Raw genomic sequence first — 17,878 nt, 5'->3', positions numbered from 1 at the left:
CATTTTTCTCAGATTGACGTGCATGTGTGTGTGTTTACATGAGCTGAGTAGTGATATTACACCCCCTTCCCCTCCTGCAGGACCTGAAACCAGGTGACGTGACAAGCAAACGCAGTCTTTGGGAAAACAAGGGGTCCTCTGCTACCAAGGTGACCAAACATTTTTTCCCCAATCAGCCCGACTCGCTTTCTCTCTCTTAGTTATTTATACACATAACATTTTTTCATAAGCCCCTGAAGAATGAATTAATAAAGCACTTACAGTATTTGTCCAAACAGCAGGCTGTGGGTTTTATAACCCTTCAGGCATGCCATTAGGTCTCTGGAGACAGTTAAAGTCATAACACCCGCAGTAGCATGATATCTGCAGTATAATCGCGATGAATAACATTGCAATAACGTTGCCTGTGTGTTTTGTGTTTAAAGCCGTCCCCTTGCTAATTGTCTACAGATCTGACCACCTTGAGGAGGTAAATGTTATTCTATCGCACAGGAATGCACAGTGATTGATGAGTCACACATAATGCATTTATCACAGGATGGCTTAGGAACTGGCTTTTCTCTTTGCTTCACAGAGCTTTTCTCGCACTTTCGCTCACTGCCACGAGAGCAGGTGGTTGGTTTGCAAGAAGAAGGTGCTTTAAAGTCCCCAGGAGTAGCTACTGTGGCACTAATTGGCTTTCCATTATGCTCCGCCCTCCTCAGCTTCCATTGCTTGTTCAGACAAGTCCTCTAACGTGTCTAATAGGAATGAACTGGAGAAAGTGTGATACTGCAAAGCATCCTGTATATGCCACTTTGTATATGCCATTGTAGCAAGTCCTGCAAGTGAAAACCTTAAATTATATAATTATGCAGTCATGTGATCAAAAACTATGGAGACTGTGAATCAGAAGTGGTCAGTAAACAGTAAATTGAAAAGAGAAAATCTCTTTTATAACATTTTTGTAACGACTAATGTAATAGCTCACAGTGGTACTGTTGCATCTGCTATGACCTGAATCAGTATGTAAATAAATGAACATTATTTACCCTCAAGCGAATGTATGTCAAGATTTATTTAAACATTGGGAGAAGTAAAAAAAATAATGGGTGGCTTGTATCACTATTATAAGTGACTTGGCAAGTATTTTTGGAAAAAAAAATTAAGTTAAATATAATAAATAGTTTTAAATGGAATTTTAAATATCCAAACAAACAGGACTTCCATAGACACTCGTTAAAAATGAGCAAAAGCTTGGATTGGTCAGCAGGGCGGAGCTTAGCAAAGGATCAATTTCATTCTCTCCTCTCTCTTCCGTTCTCTCTTTTTCCTGTCACACATGGGTTTAACATCCATCATCCATTAACAAAGCACTCTGCCTATTGTGAGAAGATCTATTTTAACGCCGACATGACTGGGATCCAGTTGACCAAACATGGCGGTCATGCTCACACACACAGACGCTCACACATCACAGCGTCTGAACCTGAAAAGGCATTCCCACGAGTGCTGGCCTTCATATTTTTATATCCACAGATCAAACAGATAATAATGGTGGTCATTCGGCTCTATCTTTGGTACAATAGAATCTACTTCTGGACTGTCAGCGAGGCGTCAAGATCAGGCCAAGGCTGCGGTTAGCCACAGACTGCAGTTCTGGCCCCGATCACTTAAAGGACTGGTAAAGGGTGACGTAAAAAGCCTAATGAAGGGAAATCTGTGGTCATAACCGCGCCGATGTTACCAAAACCAGCAGTGGAAGGAATGAGGGTTTCACTTGTTTGTGAATCTGGAAAAAGAGCGCTGTATGAAACCATGCTAAGCATGTTTCTGTCATTGTACACGCAGCATGTCGGCCACAAGCACTTTCACTGATGACTTTTTGGAGCACATAGGCACAAAAGACGTATGTTAAAAAGGAAATCTAATGTGAAGGCATAAGTGGAATAGCAGACAGTTGAGCTGGGAAGGGCTCGGCAACACTGATTAGCACATTAGCTTGTGTTTATGTTAATCTTATTATTTCTCTCTGTTTTCTCTTTCTCTTGTTTTCCATGGATTTATATCTCACCCAGGTCACAAGCAGAGGAGAGACCAAATCCGTCACCAATGGTAAGTGATAACAAAATAATATTTGTCGTTTTTGTGTACGAAAAGCAATTTGTCAATTCAGAACAGCTGCGCGTTTGACACAATCATTTGATGTTTTATATACATTTATGACGAGCCAGGATTTAGACCAATAAGATTTCACAGTGGGCGGGGCTGCCAAGTGAAATTAATCCTTTTCAGTGACTCTGATCATCTCTTTCTATAATAATCTGTTTGTGGTAATTCTGTTTAATACTCGTAAAGAGGTCTTAAAACATCTTAATTTGCTCTTCTACAAATAAAGGCCTTAAATAGGAGAGAAAGTCCTAAATTCATAAAGTCATGGCATTAAATGTTGCATGCATGCACTGCAGAAAATGATATCTTTCTCAGTATTTTTGTTTATGTTTTCCAATACAAATATCAAAATATTCTTAAATCTGGATACATGCGAATTGAACATATGTAGTCTTGTTTTCTGAAATATTGAATAATATTAAGTGAGTTAATGGTTAAAACAAGAAGAAACATCTGTCAACTGGTTATGAAAACTTATTATAACTCATTTCATTTTGATCAATTTATCGTAATACAAGACTTCTGGTGTCTTTTTAGTCCTCAAGTAAATGTATCTTGATTCAAGATTCAGTTTGCATTGGAAAACAAGATTAAAGGAAATACTGAGGAAGACTTCTTTGCCGAATGATCAGAAAGTACAGTAAAATATATAATGTCAGTCTTTAAATGCAAGATGTTTAAAGTTTATCTTGCAATAGTTGCACTTTAACAAATCAAAGTATATCTTTAGTTGGACCTCAGCACTACTTCCATACAATTAAAGTGTATTAAGCATAAAATGAGTTTTTAGTAGACTCAAGTATGCTAAAAGTACAATTGCAAGGTATTTTTATGCTGCACATAAATATGTAAATACTTTGCACAAAATAAATATTTTCAGAAACATTCACTAGGGATAGATCTATACTTTATTATGTCTTTACTATACGTTATGCGTTATTAAATGTTTTATTACTTTGGTATTTAATTACAGAAAACCAGTTTTATTTGTTGTAGTTTCCGTTTACTATTAATTAATTTTACCCAACTATGTGAAAAGAAATGTCAGTTGAAACCAAGCAATCGTAAACAATGTCCTAGTTGCTAGTTTGTATAAAGATTCTACCTGAAAGAGATTTTACATTTTAGAGACAGGAAAAAAGCCCAAAGCTTGCTTGGTTAGGACACTGTGTTAGTTCTATTGTGCATGTGTGTTTGCATTATAGTTTGTTTCTTTTTCCTATACACCCGTCTGTGTCCTTGAGGGGTCAGTGATGTCAAAATGAAGTCCTGCTGTGAAGGGCACAGCACCCTCAATCCCTGCCAATGATAAATCATGGCTGCAGGGACGTCGTTCACCGGCTGCAGCGTTTTAAAATGCCTCTTTGGCATTGTTTTCTATTTTGAATGCCGCCCATTTGTTCCTCTAGAAGAGGACGCGGTGGCCTTCAGGGGTTCCAAGCGGGTTTTGGGTAATGGGCGACTGGTCGTTGCTTTAGCCTGGCCTGAACCGCACTCCCCCACCCAGCTCTGCTCGTCTCAGTATCAGGCCGTGGATTCTGGGCGTCTGTCAGTGCCAGCAGGGCTAAAGCTGCATGTTTGTCACATTACTACATGGAGCGGTAGAAGATTAGCACGCCCGCATGCCGTATAGAGATGTCATGAAAACTTAAATCCTTCCAACCACTTAAAAATGGTCGGATGCCACGCATTTAAGAGATCCTTTGAACTGTTTTTAGCTCTGGAGCACAAGAAATAAAAGGTTGTAGATCACAAATACACACAGCTAAGTGTACAAAGATTTTGAATTGTCTCAAAAATGAATTGGCTTAATGAGTACATAACCAACACACACCATTTAAGCCTTATGACCCAGATACCATACATCATTTTCTAATATTTAGTAAATTTTGATAAAATTTTAGATCCACTTATTTCCCTGGTTGTTAGTTGTAAAGGCTTCATTTATTTGATTGAAAATACAGTAAAAACTGAAATACTGTATAATTTTTTTTTATTGTTATTACTATTTTAGTATATTTTTAAAATATAACTTCATTATTTATGCCTGTTATGCAAAATTATGTCAGTCTACAGTGTCACATACAGTGCCTTCAGAAATCATTCAGATATGCTGATTTGCTGCTCAAGAAACCTTTGTATTATTATTATCAATGCTGAAAACAGTTTGCTGCGTAATATTTTTTGTGGAAATTGTGCTACTTATTTTTCCCAAGATTCTTTGATCAATAAAATGTCCAAAAGAACAGCACTTATTTTGTGGATGCAAACTTTTTATTTCCAATCTTTAATTCATTAATGCATGCAATACTGCATGTTCAGTTTGTATTGAATATTAATTTCTCTTTTGTCTTTTAACAGGAATGGGCCATTAACCTTTCAAAGATGCCAGAGAGGCAGGGACCAAGAGAATGCACAACATTCCTTTTTTTAAAACTTTTATTAATACCAAAAAATACAAGCATTTTATACTGCCAGAAAGATCTATGTGAGTAGACACAGTATAAAAGTATACAAAAATAAATATATTTTATCACTGTATTAACAGGGCACCATCATAGCATAAACACAATGTCTTTGCATGTAACTTCTGTTAAACTGAAATCAAGGCTGTGAAAACAAGAGAGCAAGTACTTTGTTATATAACAGCAGCCAACTCCTTTGAAAAAGAGGACGAGGAGAAGCATTCCACTTTGTCTTTTGTCAAATCACATTTTTGTAAACAAGTTAGTTACCCTTCTCATCTGTTAATTTATAGCTAAAGCAAAGCTTCACCTTGCATTTCATGTCTGTTCGCCAGTTCCAGAACGAATATGAACACCCGTAGAGTAGCTTGTTATTTTGTACTTTTTGTCATTTCGACACTTTTTTTTATTGTCTTAATAATATATGTTAGCACATAGTGTAAGTTTTTGTAATTAACTATATATTTTACTGCTTGATACAAAAATGGTCTTTGCTTTTGCTCTCAATATTATTTTAAATATCAAAGCAAGTTTTAATTCAGCAGAAGTCCATTATGTCATACCATAATTACATTATCTCTGGCTTTTTTACTTCTGGAAGCACTGGTCTGAAGTTGTGTGTGACCAACTTTTTGTTAGTGTTGATCATGTGAAATAATCGGTATTGGTTAAGTGAAACTGTTGAACTGTTGAAGTAAGGGAACATGCACTTTTTGGCTTAAGTCACATATCTGATGAGTACATTTCACAGATTTTAATAATTTAATAATTCAAGACCTTGATTAATCCGAAAAGATCCAGCAAGGACAATGAGAAGGACAAAGTCAATTCATGTTTATTGTTCAAGTGTTTCATTTTTCATCTTTCTGTTGCAATCATTCATACTAAATTGCAACACAGATGTCGTCGGCTTTCAGTACAGAGCTAGTTGGCAGAGCGTTTGTAATGCCATCATTTAAATGTTTATCATTTCTTAAGTCTTTTGTCAGACAAAGAATATCCAGTTCTGCCGCCTTAGCTTATCGCTCATGTCTCTAAATGTTCAAAGATCCTGTATTCTGCTTGTATTTTTTGACAATCAAGTTTTTTATTATACGTTTCAACACTTATGTATTGTTTCAGACTAACACTATGCAAGTCGTGCCAACTTTAGTTACAAATGTGACCGTTTGTAGCCAATAGTTCCATACAGTGCAAATGTTTCAACTTGTATCACTCTCTCAGTGACCACAATAAAGAGACCAATGAAAAACAGCTGTGACTGTGTTCTTCTCAATACTCCAGCAGCCATATTATATCACATAACTGAAATACTCCGCTCCCTCTGACAATAGGCTCAGCTCCTACAGCCAATCAGAGCAAAGCAGTGAGGTCACATGATCTGACAGCTCTGTATTAGGTGAGCTTTGGCTTAGTTTGAAACTGTCTGCTGCCCAGACCCTCTAGATAAGACCCCATCTCTCGTTCTTCCTAGTGAGATCTCAGGTAAGAGGTTTCAGATTGTGTCATGGAAACCAAATAACAGTTTCTTTATAACTAAAATCAAACAATTGCATGCCCACCGGATTAGAATGATTGTGCCAAGTTTCTCATAATGTGTGAATCGGGTTTGAGGATCACCCTCTTCATTCCTTTGCATGGCGTAGTCTGTGCAATCATCAATGCCATGCTTGTCTTGTTCGCCAGAGGGACTGGTGGTTTGCATGCTTTGGGTTTTTGCATTAATGCTGCTTAATATAGACTACCAATGGCAACATTCCTGCCACTGTTAGCCTGTGATTCCTTTCAGATGGAGTACAACCGGCCCTGGCTTATTATCACAAAATGCACGTAACTCCAAAGTGAGACGGTTAATCTGCTGCAAAGATTTGGTGGATTTGGTCAGAGACGCTGCTCTCATTATCACCAGATTTTATCCAAGATGATCTCTTTGCAAGAGCCATTAGTTTGAGTGGCATCAGACAAGATAGGCTAAGACAATAAAACGTGTTTCAAGTGGATGACCCGCTGACATTTGGACCTTCGGCAACTACAATATGAATTTAGACACTTTAATACAATGAAAGAAAAACAATGGTGTAGGATTTACTTTGAAAAAATAAAATTCACTCAGAAATTGCTAGTACATTCCAGAAATAAATGCAAAGAAATGAGAAGTAACACTGAATTAAATGTAACTTTTTTTAAAGTAGGAGGTCAGTTCTCCTTAAAGGTGTCATTCATTAAGTTAGGGTAAATTACAAAATAAAAAAAAAAGTGTAGAATCAATTTTCACTTTGAAATTGCTGGTAAATATACGTTACAAAGATATAAAGTGACATTTAGTTAACATGAAATTTTGAAGTATTAGAAGAAAAATGTTTACAGTGCATAGTCTGTTTTTGTCTCAATTGTGAACATTATTTTACTTAAAATAGAAATCATAAAAACGTATTTACAAGTTTTGCTTGAAAGCGTGCTTGTGCGATATTACTTGATGTGTTGTTGCCTAATAATGAAATTCACGTAGACTATTTTTAATTGTGACTTACAATGTAAATTATTGCAGTATATTTTGCAAGAAATACTATGCTATTTCAGTCTTTCTGATTCAAAAATGTAATGTTTAATTTAATGCGAATCTGATTATTTCTTTGCAATTATTTGTGACATTTACAAGCAATTTTTGAGTGGATTTTTTCCCTATGTGTGTTTTGGGATGACTATATAATCCTAATGAGTTGAATTAAATCTAGACGGGTCTTTAGCGTCATTAGAAGCTGTGGAACAATGTTCTGCACAAACAAAGGACTTTAAAAATAGATGCCAAGGACACATGCACTCTTGGTTTACACAGAGAATGAATGGCAGGCCTGGATGAGCTCAGCTAAGTTCATTGTCTGGAAAAGTCTGGAGCACCTGTTCCAAACCATAGTTTATTACAAGCAAAAATAGCCTCCTGCACTCATTAATCACATGTTTTATAGTGTGATTTATCACAGTGGATAGTCTTCAGAACAGCGATGCTGCTTTTTAAAAATCTTGTGAAACACGGTAGTGAACACGAATCCTTGTTATGGTCCAACAATGTTGAACATAAAGATTATTGCTCTCTGGGATCAGGGTCACTAGCAGAAGTTTAAACAGGATTTGTTGTGCTGTCAGTACATGCTAAAAGAAATTGAAATGGAATGAACTCATTAGACATGCACGTAAGGTCCCTAATAACTTAAACTCTAAATTTACTTTATCAGAATTCAACTAGACATGGCTGACATGGAAGAAGTCATGGAGGAAGTTCAGTACGTATGAACTCATTACTTTTAAACCATTTTAACTCATTGTATTCCACATGAAATACTGAATACTTCTACTGTTTAAACTTAAAAATAAAAGTTATTTATTGGAATCTATGGAATCTAAGCTCTGTTATCAGCCCCTCAAAAGCATCTCAACAAAGAACCTTTTCATCCATAAGACCTTTACATTCCATAAAAAGTGCTTTATAGTGTAAAAGGTTTATTTTGATTATTAAATGTTCTCTGAAAGGTTCTTCTAAGGCAACACTGAGAAAACCCCATTTTGAAACTTTTATTTTCAAGCGTGCTCTGTATGCTAAAATAACTGAAAGAACAGAAGCCTATAGTGTGACGTTGCCACATGACAACAATACAGTGCATATTGAGTATATTAATCAATTATTCATCCTAAATTCTCTTAAAGTTGAATTGTCTGAACATGTAATAGTTGGAGTAGAAATGGTAGAAATTGCAGTTAGCAATTTAGCATTGCTTTGTGGGATAATTCTGTCCTGATACTGCATGCACATGCTGTATACAGCAGAAATAGTGAAAGTAGTGTGTAGTATGCTAGGCTATTCCAAACACAACCTACCTGTACATTGTTTATATCCACACTCTCGGGGGTGGGGGGGTGGGGGCATACATTGGGAGGTGAAAAAGGTACATCTTTGTACCTTATTTAGCCCTAAATGTCACATATCAGTAATTTATTTTAAAAGTAAAAACCTAAATCATTTTAGTTTTAAGTACCTTTAATTATAAAGATATGTGAACATTTATTTTTAATGTTCTAAGTATTTTAAAATATCAAATTGTTTTTTTTTTTTTTTTAATTATTATTATTTATTACTTTGGTCGTGATTAGAACACAAATTAAAGGATCCTAAAACATTCTACAATTTTTTCACCCAAATAATGACAGCTTTGTTTTCTGAGAGTGTAACTCTATTTCATCTATCATCTATTATTAATTGATTATCCAACTCAATGTCAACTGTTTATCCTTGTCTTTTTCTCTCTTCACCATGTAATAGGGAAGGTAAGCCAGTATGAGATGAGTACGTACTACTTAAAGCCTAAACATTAGCCATATTCATGTACTTATCACTAATTGTGTCCTCATGGAAATCTGAGTTTGGTCCTGAGGAAGTTCTGTGTGCTATCGTGTTATTTTAGCCTGTGAGCGTTTGACTTTAGAATAGCTTTTGTGCTCAGCTTCATGCCCAGTGGAGTTGAGTTACTAAAGAACTAATATTATTATGTGCAGAGTGATATTTTAGCATCAAGTATTTCCTGCCCATGTCTGTTTCCTAATATCTAATATTTTGGTGCTTTGGTGCGTTGTAAATAAAATTGTGTAAAGATGACACTGAATTCATTTTATGCATTATTTGGTCCATTAGATTCTGAATATGAACTTTATCAAAATGTCATTTACAAGCTGTTGGGTGGATCTCAATGTTCTGACAAAGGTTAAAGCTGATCTGTCGACTTGATTCAGCATCTTGATCATGCAAATGTTCCTCTTATGCTTCTGAATGTATTTGCTTCTAATCGTTATTATGTTCACACTGTAGTGGAGGAAACCGAAGAGGAAGGTAAAACTGTGTTCGCTGTGTGTTGTGTTGCTTTTCCTGCATGAGTTTAAATTTAAGATTAACTCCAAAATACGATTTGATTAGAATTAGATCATATTGATACCATGTGACCTAAAACCATTAGAAAGACCATTTATTTTTTCCTGTATACTAGAGTCTTTCACATGCATGCATGCAGTTTATTTTCACAGTTAATTCATTCAGCTACTTATCTTCATTTATACTATTATTTATTTCTTCCTTCTTTCTTTCATTTATTCTATCATTCCTCCTCCTGAAGTGGAAGGTAATTTTTCACAACATATACTAATTGTATTCAGTATTTATGCAGCCATTATATAATTGTTCACTCACTTTTTAATTGTTTTAATGATATATTACACCATAGTATGGAAGGCCTTTGCCACCACACACAAATCTCACAATTAAAATATATAAGCTTAAAATAGTCACAATTCAGATTTTTTTTAATAATTAGAAAAAAGTCAGAATTTAAAGATATAAACTCATAATATGAGAAATATGAAATAATATGAAATATGAAAAAAATAATCCTGTGGCAGGAACGAGCTTCCATAGTTAAGCAACTTCATCAGTATTTTTTGTGTAAATTCACCTTTTTGTAAAATTATAATAATTATAAACTTGCATGATATTAAACATACATTGCATTAACTAATCATTTCTCTTCAATAGTGCCGCCTCCATCAGAGGAAGGTAAAGCATCAGTCTGACCTTTGTTTTGTGATTTTCTGCATACAAATTTGCAGTTTAATATTTCATGTTATATGTTCATATTAGAACCAGCCCCTGAGGAGGAAGGTAAACATTGCCCTGTTTGATCTGTTAATTCAGGGTTTTTTTTTGTTTTTTGTTTTTTTTTTTATCATAGGTAAAATATCTTTAAAGCACTGCATTAACACATTTTTATTTGCATGATACCAAATTCCTCAATTTCATTACTTACCATTTGAACCAAAAACTGGATTAAGGTAACTCATAAGTTGCATTCAATTGCTAAAATAATTTCTTGTCATAAACTGGCATTTGATTTCTCCAAATTTCATGCTTTTTATAAAAAAATTTTATATAAATGCCAGGTCTTATATTATGGTATGTTTATAATTTCTCAAGCTCAAGCTACAGTCTTTATAAACTAACTGATGTGATGTTTTATAATAGAGCCTGTGGAAGTAGAAGGTAATTATTTCAGTTTTTATTCATATTATGATTTTTTATATCTTATATACAAGTGTCTGTAAATCTTCATTCACTTATAACTATCTCTTATCTAAACAGAGGAGCCAGAACCTGAGCCACAAGGTAAAGCTCCTCAGGTTTATGTTCATTCATACAATATATATTATGAGCAAATCATTCAGCAAGATTTTCCAGATATTCTTAGCAGCTGGTTTTGTAATATGCATTGACTGTATAATATGATCTGTTCAATAGTAAGAAGTGTCAAAATGACGTGTCCAATGATGGACGGCTCATTTTCTTGTTAATGAATTCAAACTGTGATGATCAGAATCATAATTTTACCATTATTGCAACTGCATGATGTGTCATCGTGAAGGCTGGAGGACAGAAGTGATGTTTATTTGTAAGTTTTGTATGTCATGATGCAATATAGCAGCTCATCTGAATCGCATGCATGATTGTGACCGTCAGAACATTGGGTCATCACATTCAGCCGAGCATTTGTTTCAAAATCAGAACATTTCTTTAGTCCTGGATTGTTTCTTTTTCCCAAATACTGTCAATTTTTTTTAAAACATTTCAAATGTGTAGTCTTAATGTGAAATTTTGTCTGTTCGTCATCTGACAGAAGCTCCCGTGGAGGAGGAGGCCACAGGTAACTGCTTTGATTGATTCTCTGGGAGTCTGTAATGTACTCTGTGCGTCAAATTAATAGTGATGAGCTATTTTGTTTGTTTGTATCCCCAGATGAGACAAAACCAAAGCCAAAGTATGTTCTTCATCAATATCTTTATTTTCTAAAGTGGTGTTCATCTCCATATATTCACATGTAAAGACTGTACACACTCAGTGCTCATTTGGTAACAATTATTTTACAGATTCATGCCAAATATCAGTGCTCCAAAGATTCCTGAAGGAGAGAAGGTTGACTTTGATGTGAGTTTGAATTTGAATTACATCACTTCCTGTTTTCGCTTCAAGTGTTTGGAATGGAATACTAGCATCTTGCATATACTACAACAAATTTTGTAAACTTGCAGTATTTTCAATAGTATGCTATATATGACATCTCGACTTTATTGTGTGAATGCTTAATTCTGCAAGTATTATGTCCGAAATTTAAATAGTTAATTTTCCATTTTGAATCCAATCTAGTGTTAAAATGTCTTAAAGGAATAATTCACGCAAAAATTAAAATACTGTCATCATTCACTCACCCTTAAGTCGTTGTACAAGTTTCTTTCTTCTTTGTGTGTGTGTGTGTGTGTGTGCGTAACAGGACATCCACAGAAAGCGTCAGGAGAAGGATTTATCTGAGCTTCAGTCTCTGATCGAGGCTCATTTCATCCAGAGGAAGAAAGATGAAGAGGAGCTAATCGCTCTGGTCAACAGAATCGTAAGTCTATTCTAGAATAGTATTAAACGGAGTCCTGACTTGTGATTGACAGTGTTGTGTCTGTGCAGGAGAAGCGTCGCACCGAGAGGGCGGAGCAGCAGAGAATCCGTGCAGAGAAGGAGAAGGAGAGACAAGCCCGTCTGGCCGTGAGTGCCGTAATTCTGAATCCTGGAACTGAAATGTAAGAGAAAATAAGTGAAACTCTTTCCATCGCTTCTCTTCAGGAAGAAAAGGAGAGAAGAGAGCAAGAGGAGCAGAGAAAGAAACAAGATGATGATGCTAAGAAGAAGAAAGCACTTACCAACATGACGCACCAGTATGGAGGAATCCAGCAGAAGGTTTGAATTAAACTAGAAACCTACATTATCATCATGCATTGTGAAATACAAAACTACCGCAGCAGTGCCGAGTAAAAGTGAATCAAACAGGGTGAGGGCCGCAAGGGGGCGAAGAAACAGACGGAGAGAGAGAAGAAGAAGAAGATCCTGGCAGAGAGGAGGAAGCCACTCAACATCGATCACCTGTCAGAAGATAAACTGAAGTAAGTCGGCGCTGAGCACGATCTCATCAGTTAGATCCAGATCAGAGATGGCCACTGACGAAGCTTCTGATTGGTTCTCGCAGAGAGAAGGCCAGTGAGCTCTGGCAGTGGATGATGCAGCTGGAGGCTGAGAAGTTCGACCTCAGCGAGAAGCTGAAGAGACAGAAATATGACGTAAGTGCTGACATGACCTAAAAAATATAGCATTAATGTTTATAAAAGTACAGATTTGAATCAGCGTCAATATTGTTTTTGTACATTGCATTTTGGTTGCAAACAACTATTTTCTTTTGCTCTATTGCCTTAACTTAAAAATATATATATATTTCTTTATGTCGGTGTCAGCCGTGGACATATATTTCATGCACAAGACATAAAGTGGATTATAAAATATTGTAAAAATTCTGATAGTTTGACAAGATGTAAATCACTTTAACTTAATTTACTTTTTTAATACACTTTTTTTGTGTTATTGTGAACGAAAGAATGACAACATCCAAGCCCTATCACATAGAAATCACTTTTTCAAAATTCAGGAAATTCCCAATGAATATATACTTTTGTGAGGTAAAAGTCGTACCTTACACCTGTTTTCTATGTAAATATAAATTTTACTCTGAAATATGTCATATGGTGTGTTCAAGTCATGTCGGAAAGATTGCATTTACAAGTTGAACGCATATGAATATCAGCAGTCTTAACTATAAGTGTTAAACTTTGGACTTTCTTTAAGCCCAGAGTTTCTGAGTTGAGAAAAAATGTCAGGTGCAATGGATGCACCGTCTGAATTAATGCCAATTTTTTTAACATGTATTAAATGATTTTATAATAATTCAATAATTTAATAAATTATATAATATGTTATTTGTTTTAATAATAATTATATAATTTCACGGTAAAACTAATTTGCATACAAAATTATATTATTGTACAACTACAGTAAAATGCATCTATCAGTTTACAGCACCTTCTTAAATTGGATAAAAAAATAAGTAAAAAAAAACACCAGAAAAGGAGCATTGCCATCTAGCTACAATCCAAATTTATTAGTAAACATCTCACAACATAATTAAGACTTCATAAATATGAACTTCCCATGAGGACTTTGAATCCACCACTATATTCACATTATGGAATTAAAATAATTTGTGAATATTTCATGTTGACTTTGAAAGTTTTAGCTGGTAAAATAGTTGCCACTTGGGCGCTGTGAAAACAGGCGTCCATGGCCTGCCTGTCTAAAACTGTGACTTGCTTCCAGATGAATGTTCTCCAGACCCGAATCACTGAACAACAAAAGTTGTAAGTAACCGGTGGCATTGTGTAGCCTGCTGTCAGTAACTGTTGTCGGTCAGATTTGTGTCGGGTCTGGGCTCTCGATTGGTCGGTCGATGCTGTTGGTGAAGGCAGGTGACATGCTGGTGGCTGTAATCAGGCAGCAAAAGTCTGCGAATCCACAGGTTTCCCCATCAGCTGGTCCTGTTGAAATTGTCTTTTGTGCTTAGCAAGGCTTGTATGTGTCCCGCACAGATCACTCAGCTACTGGCTCGAGTCAGAGATCACCAGAGGTAAGTACCCTGAGCCACACTGGTCACTTTCCCCTGGTTTCAGCGAGGTCTGGTTCAGAAGAAGGAAGCAGAGGAAGTGTTGCTGTTTAACAGACCAAGACAAAGCCGTTTTGGTTTGATCTGCTTAACAGACCCTGCTCCTTTCAGTTCCCTAGCCTGATGAAACCGTACCATCTTGACCAGAGCGAGGTGGGAGCATGTGGTCCAGCTCAATCCCAGCGTCAAATGGGGAAACGTTTAGGATTTTTACACTCAATGCTAATAGGACCAGTTTAAGTGGCTCCTTCAGTTCTTAGTTCACTGTCATCACCCACACATACAGTACATGAATTTGCCCACATAAACTGACATAATTATAAATGTTCACCCAAAATTCAAGATGTAGATGGGATTATTTGATTAAAGATTAAAGATTAGCATTCCATCACTTGCTCACCAATGGATCATCTGCAGTGACTGGGTGCCGTCAGAATGAGAGCTGATAAAAAATATCATGATAATCCACAAGTAATCCACACCACTCCAGTCCAATGTCTTGTGAAGCAAAAATCTGCATGCAACAAATCCATCAGGACATTTTAACTTTAAACCGTCACTTCTGGCCAAAATACAAGTCTTTCTCCAGTGAAAAGGTCCATCCACTCTCACATCAAAATCCTAAAAAAAAATAGTTTTCGATCTTTGCTTATTTCTCTCCTGATTCAGACCAGATTACTTTTTCACTGGAGAAAGCAATGTTATGAATAGAGCACTTTTATTTCTGAAAGCAGCAGTTTAAAGTTAAAGAGTTGTGTTGTGGATTATTCTGATGTTTTTATCAGCTTTCTGGACTCTCAATTTGATGGCACCCATTCACTGCAGAGCATCCATTGGTGCAGAAGTGATGCCATGCAAAATTTCTCCAAATCTGTTTACATAAAGAAAGAAACTCATTTACATTTTGGAAGACCTGAGGGTGAGTTAATTTTTAGCAAATTTTCATTTTTGGGTGAACTGTTCCTTTAATACATTGATTAGACATAGATGAGAGAGTCTCCAATGGAACGGTAAGTTCAAAATGAATATTCTACCTCTTGAGATGGACTCTGTAGGCTGAACGAGATGGTAAGAAACACATTAGGCCAAAACAAGACTGAAACATAGACAGCATGTGAATGAGTGGTGCTTTTTTCTTGCATGTTTATGAAACGTGTCACTTCTAATCTTGTAAACTGACATTCAGATAAGTTTTTTTTTATTTTGTTTTCACTTCACAAATGTGGCAAGGACAGGAATCATTTTTAATTTGATGTTGTTTTAATTAATATTCATGGCTTAGCTGATGAATATTAATTAGGGTGTGCTCAGAGTCTGTGATCTGAAATCAAGTCTGAAATTTGCAAGTAAAAACTGAAATGCATTATGATTAGAAATGTGCTAAATCATGTAAATAACTTGAATAGTTATGTTCTGATTTAGTAGATGATGAAAGGATCAGCAATTATCTCAAAAGTTTTGTTTTGATATGCAGCCAGTTTGAATGGTTTGATGATTTCTTTTTTCTCTTTTCAGTGCCAAAGGTCGTGGCAAGGGCAAGGTTGGCGGCAGGCTGAGGTAAACGTGCAGCGAATCGAGGCACTACAGAGATCCAGAAGGCTTCGTCACATATGCATTTGTAGTCATTACAAAACCATCTTTCTGTTTGATTGCACATGTAGAGATAGTAAAGTCCGTCATGTTTTATTTCTGCTTTTTTGTCTTAGACACACAAATATTCTGCACTCATCACTAAACTGTATCATTCATTTTATCCCTGCAACATTAAAAGAGCCAAAATGCCTATGGTGACTGTTTCTCACATACTTATTTTACATTATTTTCTTAAACAAAATGAAACCACTCAGGAGAGTTCTAACAGTTCGGACATCGCATGAATCAGAGGTAAAAAAATAATATAAATACTGTTCAGTTTCTTTACACATCAATGTATCGTCACGAGCCGCAGAGCTTAATTTGGTTTTGTTTGTGTATGGTTTTTTGTTTTATTGTATGTTTTAGCCATGGTTCCCATCTACTTTCATCATAAGAGTGATAAACAGCAATGGCTAAAAAAGTTTTTTAAAAAATCGCAGTTTGTGTTCTACTGAAGAAATAAAGTTCACCTACATCTTGGATGCCCTGGGGGTAAGCAAATAAACATCAAATTTTCTTTTTTTGAATGAACTGGATAGTACACCCAAAAATAAAATTGTTGTCATCATTTTCAAACTTTAATAAACCATAATAATCTGTTGAACATAAAAGAAGATACTTTGAAGAATGTGTGTAAGTTACCAGGTCCCGAAGGTGTTTGGTTACCCAAATTTTTCAAAGTATTTTATTTTGTGTTCAACAGAAGAAAGAAAACTATGCAGGTTTAGACCAACCCGGGGAAATTATGAAAGAATATTAATTTTTGGGTGAACCATGTACCTTTGAGGTGAAAGACACATCTGTGCTTTGACTGATTTACTAATTGATGCTTCAAGGTATAGTCCTATTGTTTTATTAAAATTTGGATATTCTGTTAAAATAATATTCCATTATCAGAGTTTGGTAGACATAATTATTATATATAAGACACTATTAGATTATTTAATAGATTAGAATTTATGTTAGACCATATTTATTCATTTATCATTTATATTAATTATAAATATATACATAATAATCAAAAATGTCGTATACAATTTGGCATTTACATTTTTTTAATGCACAATTATTTAGACAAAAATGGGGCAAATAAATGTACGTAGCTCTAATTTGAGCAAATTAATTACAAATAATAGAATTCATCCCTTCCAGGTAAGAACTGTCAAAAAAATCTAACAATAATCAATTATTATAAATAATCGACTTTAAAATATCAATATTAATATGTGTTGTTGTAAGCTGAATGCTTGCTAAAAGTTTTTTTTTTAACCTTTATTTTGTCTCACTGAAGGTGGCAAATAAATATTTCACAAATAGGCTACAAATATTTTTTGCATATTTGCCATAGTCAATTAAGTAAATTATAGTGGTGAATATAATATATCAGTGGTGAAGAACTACACAAATCGTGCCTACTTGCACACTGCCTTTATTTGTTAACTTGACTCTGAATCACTTAGTGCTTGTTGTGAACCAGCTGATATTTTATACTCACAATGTAATAGTCTACTGTATTCCTCCTGGTTGGAGTGAGATTTTGATCACTTATAGGCTGAATCAATCACACACCCAATTTGATGTTTTAAACATCCAACAATAAATGTTTTATTGATTGATAACTGGTGATTCGTTGCCTCTTACTTATGAGGAAAGAGTCTATTTAAATATAAAACTGATAAAAAATATGTTGAATTCATTTATTTCTTTGATCATTTTATTAAGTAGTTGTAATGATTGTATCATAATATTTTTGTGATTTTGTTGCTTTTTTGTTGTTTGCGTCCTCATAGTTAGATGTCACTATATATATATATATATATATATATATATATATATATATATATATATATATATATATATATATATATTACTTTAACAAATCAGAAGAACACTAGCAAAGCATATTTGACCTATTTTTCCCTTATTTATAGATCGTGTGTGTGTAAAAATATAATAATACATTCTAAATATTTAGATAATACATTTATATATTTATTTATTTTA

The 17,878-nt window shown here is 34.9% G+C and overlaps 2 protein-coding genes and 1 long non-coding RNA gene across 11 annotated transcripts in view; all 3 read left to right on the top strand.

Moving 5' to 3' along the window:
• Nucleotides 1-5,870, top strand: part of LOC132098727 (non-muscle caldesmon-like) — a 58,618-nt gene extending 52,748 nt beyond the window's left edge. For 4 of the 6 annotated variants that reach the window (XM_059504871.1, XM_059504870.1, XM_059504868.1 and 1 more), the window contains 3 exons: nucleotides 81-149; nucleotides 2,058-2,094; nucleotides 4,513-5,870. In XM_059504871.1, the coding sequence (XP_059360854.1) occupies nucleotides 81-149; nucleotides 2,058-2,094; nucleotides 4,513-4,526 (120 nt within the window). In that variant the 3' untranslated portion in view covers nucleotides 4,527-5,870. Of the gene's footprint in view, nucleotides 1-80; nucleotides 150-425; nucleotides 470-2,057; nucleotides 2,095-4,512 lie in introns of all 6 variants that reach the window. The other 2 variants (XR_009422964.1, XR_009422963.1) reach the window with 2 other exon arrangements.
• Nucleotides 5,871-6,049: 179 nt separating this feature from the next.
• LOC132098726 (uncharacterized) lies at nucleotides 6,050-9,133 on the top strand. The gene is made up of 3 exons (XR_009422962.1): nucleotides 6,050-6,101; nucleotides 7,850-7,897; nucleotides 8,932-9,133. It is a non-coding gene; the product is annotated as an uncharacterized LOC132098726 (long non-coding RNA).
• A 1,062-nt stretch (nucleotides 9,134-10,195) lies between these two features.
• On the top strand, nucleotides 10,196-16,128 carry LOC132098724 (troponin T, cardiac muscle-like). Of its 4 annotated transcripts, XM_059504866.1 has the most exons (14): nucleotides 10,196-10,212; nucleotides 10,297-10,317; nucleotides 10,678-10,695; nucleotides 10,795-10,818; nucleotides 11,327-11,353; nucleotides 11,446-11,467; nucleotides 11,577-11,634; nucleotides 11,978-12,094; nucleotides 12,163-12,240; nucleotides 12,319-12,432; nucleotides 12,523-12,635; nucleotides 12,719-12,809; nucleotides 13,897-13,937; nucleotides 15,755-16,022. In XM_059504866.1, the coding sequence occupies exons 7-14, from the start codon at nucleotides 11,581-11,583 to the stop codon at nucleotides 15,798-15,800; spliced, it is 654 nt and encodes a 217-aa protein (XP_059360849.1). In that variant the 5' UTR covers nucleotides 10,196-10,212; nucleotides 10,297-10,317; nucleotides 10,678-10,695; nucleotides 10,795-10,818; nucleotides 11,327-11,353; nucleotides 11,446-11,467; nucleotides 11,577-11,580; the 3' UTR covers nucleotides 15,801-16,022. The 4 variants fall into 4 exon arrangements, with proteins under 4 accessions (XP_059360849.1, XP_059360848.1, XP_059360847.1 ...); XM_059504865.1 differs by lacking the exons at nucleotides 10,196-10,212; nucleotides 13,897-13,937 and adding an exon at nucleotides 14,166-14,203 and having other exon boundaries at nucleotides 10,269-10,317; XM_059504864.1 differs by lacking the exon at nucleotides 10,196-10,212 and having other exon boundaries at nucleotides 10,269-10,317.
• The last annotated feature ends 1,750 nt before the right edge of the window (nucleotides 16,129-17,878 follow it).

The sequence above is a fragment of the Carassius carassius genome, chromosome 22 (genome assembly GCF_963082965.1).
Source record: "Carassius carassius chromosome 22, fCarCar2.1, whole genome shotgun sequence".
Classification (NCBI taxonomy): Eukaryota; Metazoa; Chordata; class Actinopteri; order Cypriniformes; family Cyprinidae; genus Carassius; species Carassius carassius.
Note: the sequence above shows the minus strand (reverse complement) of the source record. Positions and strands in the feature narration are given on the sequence as shown.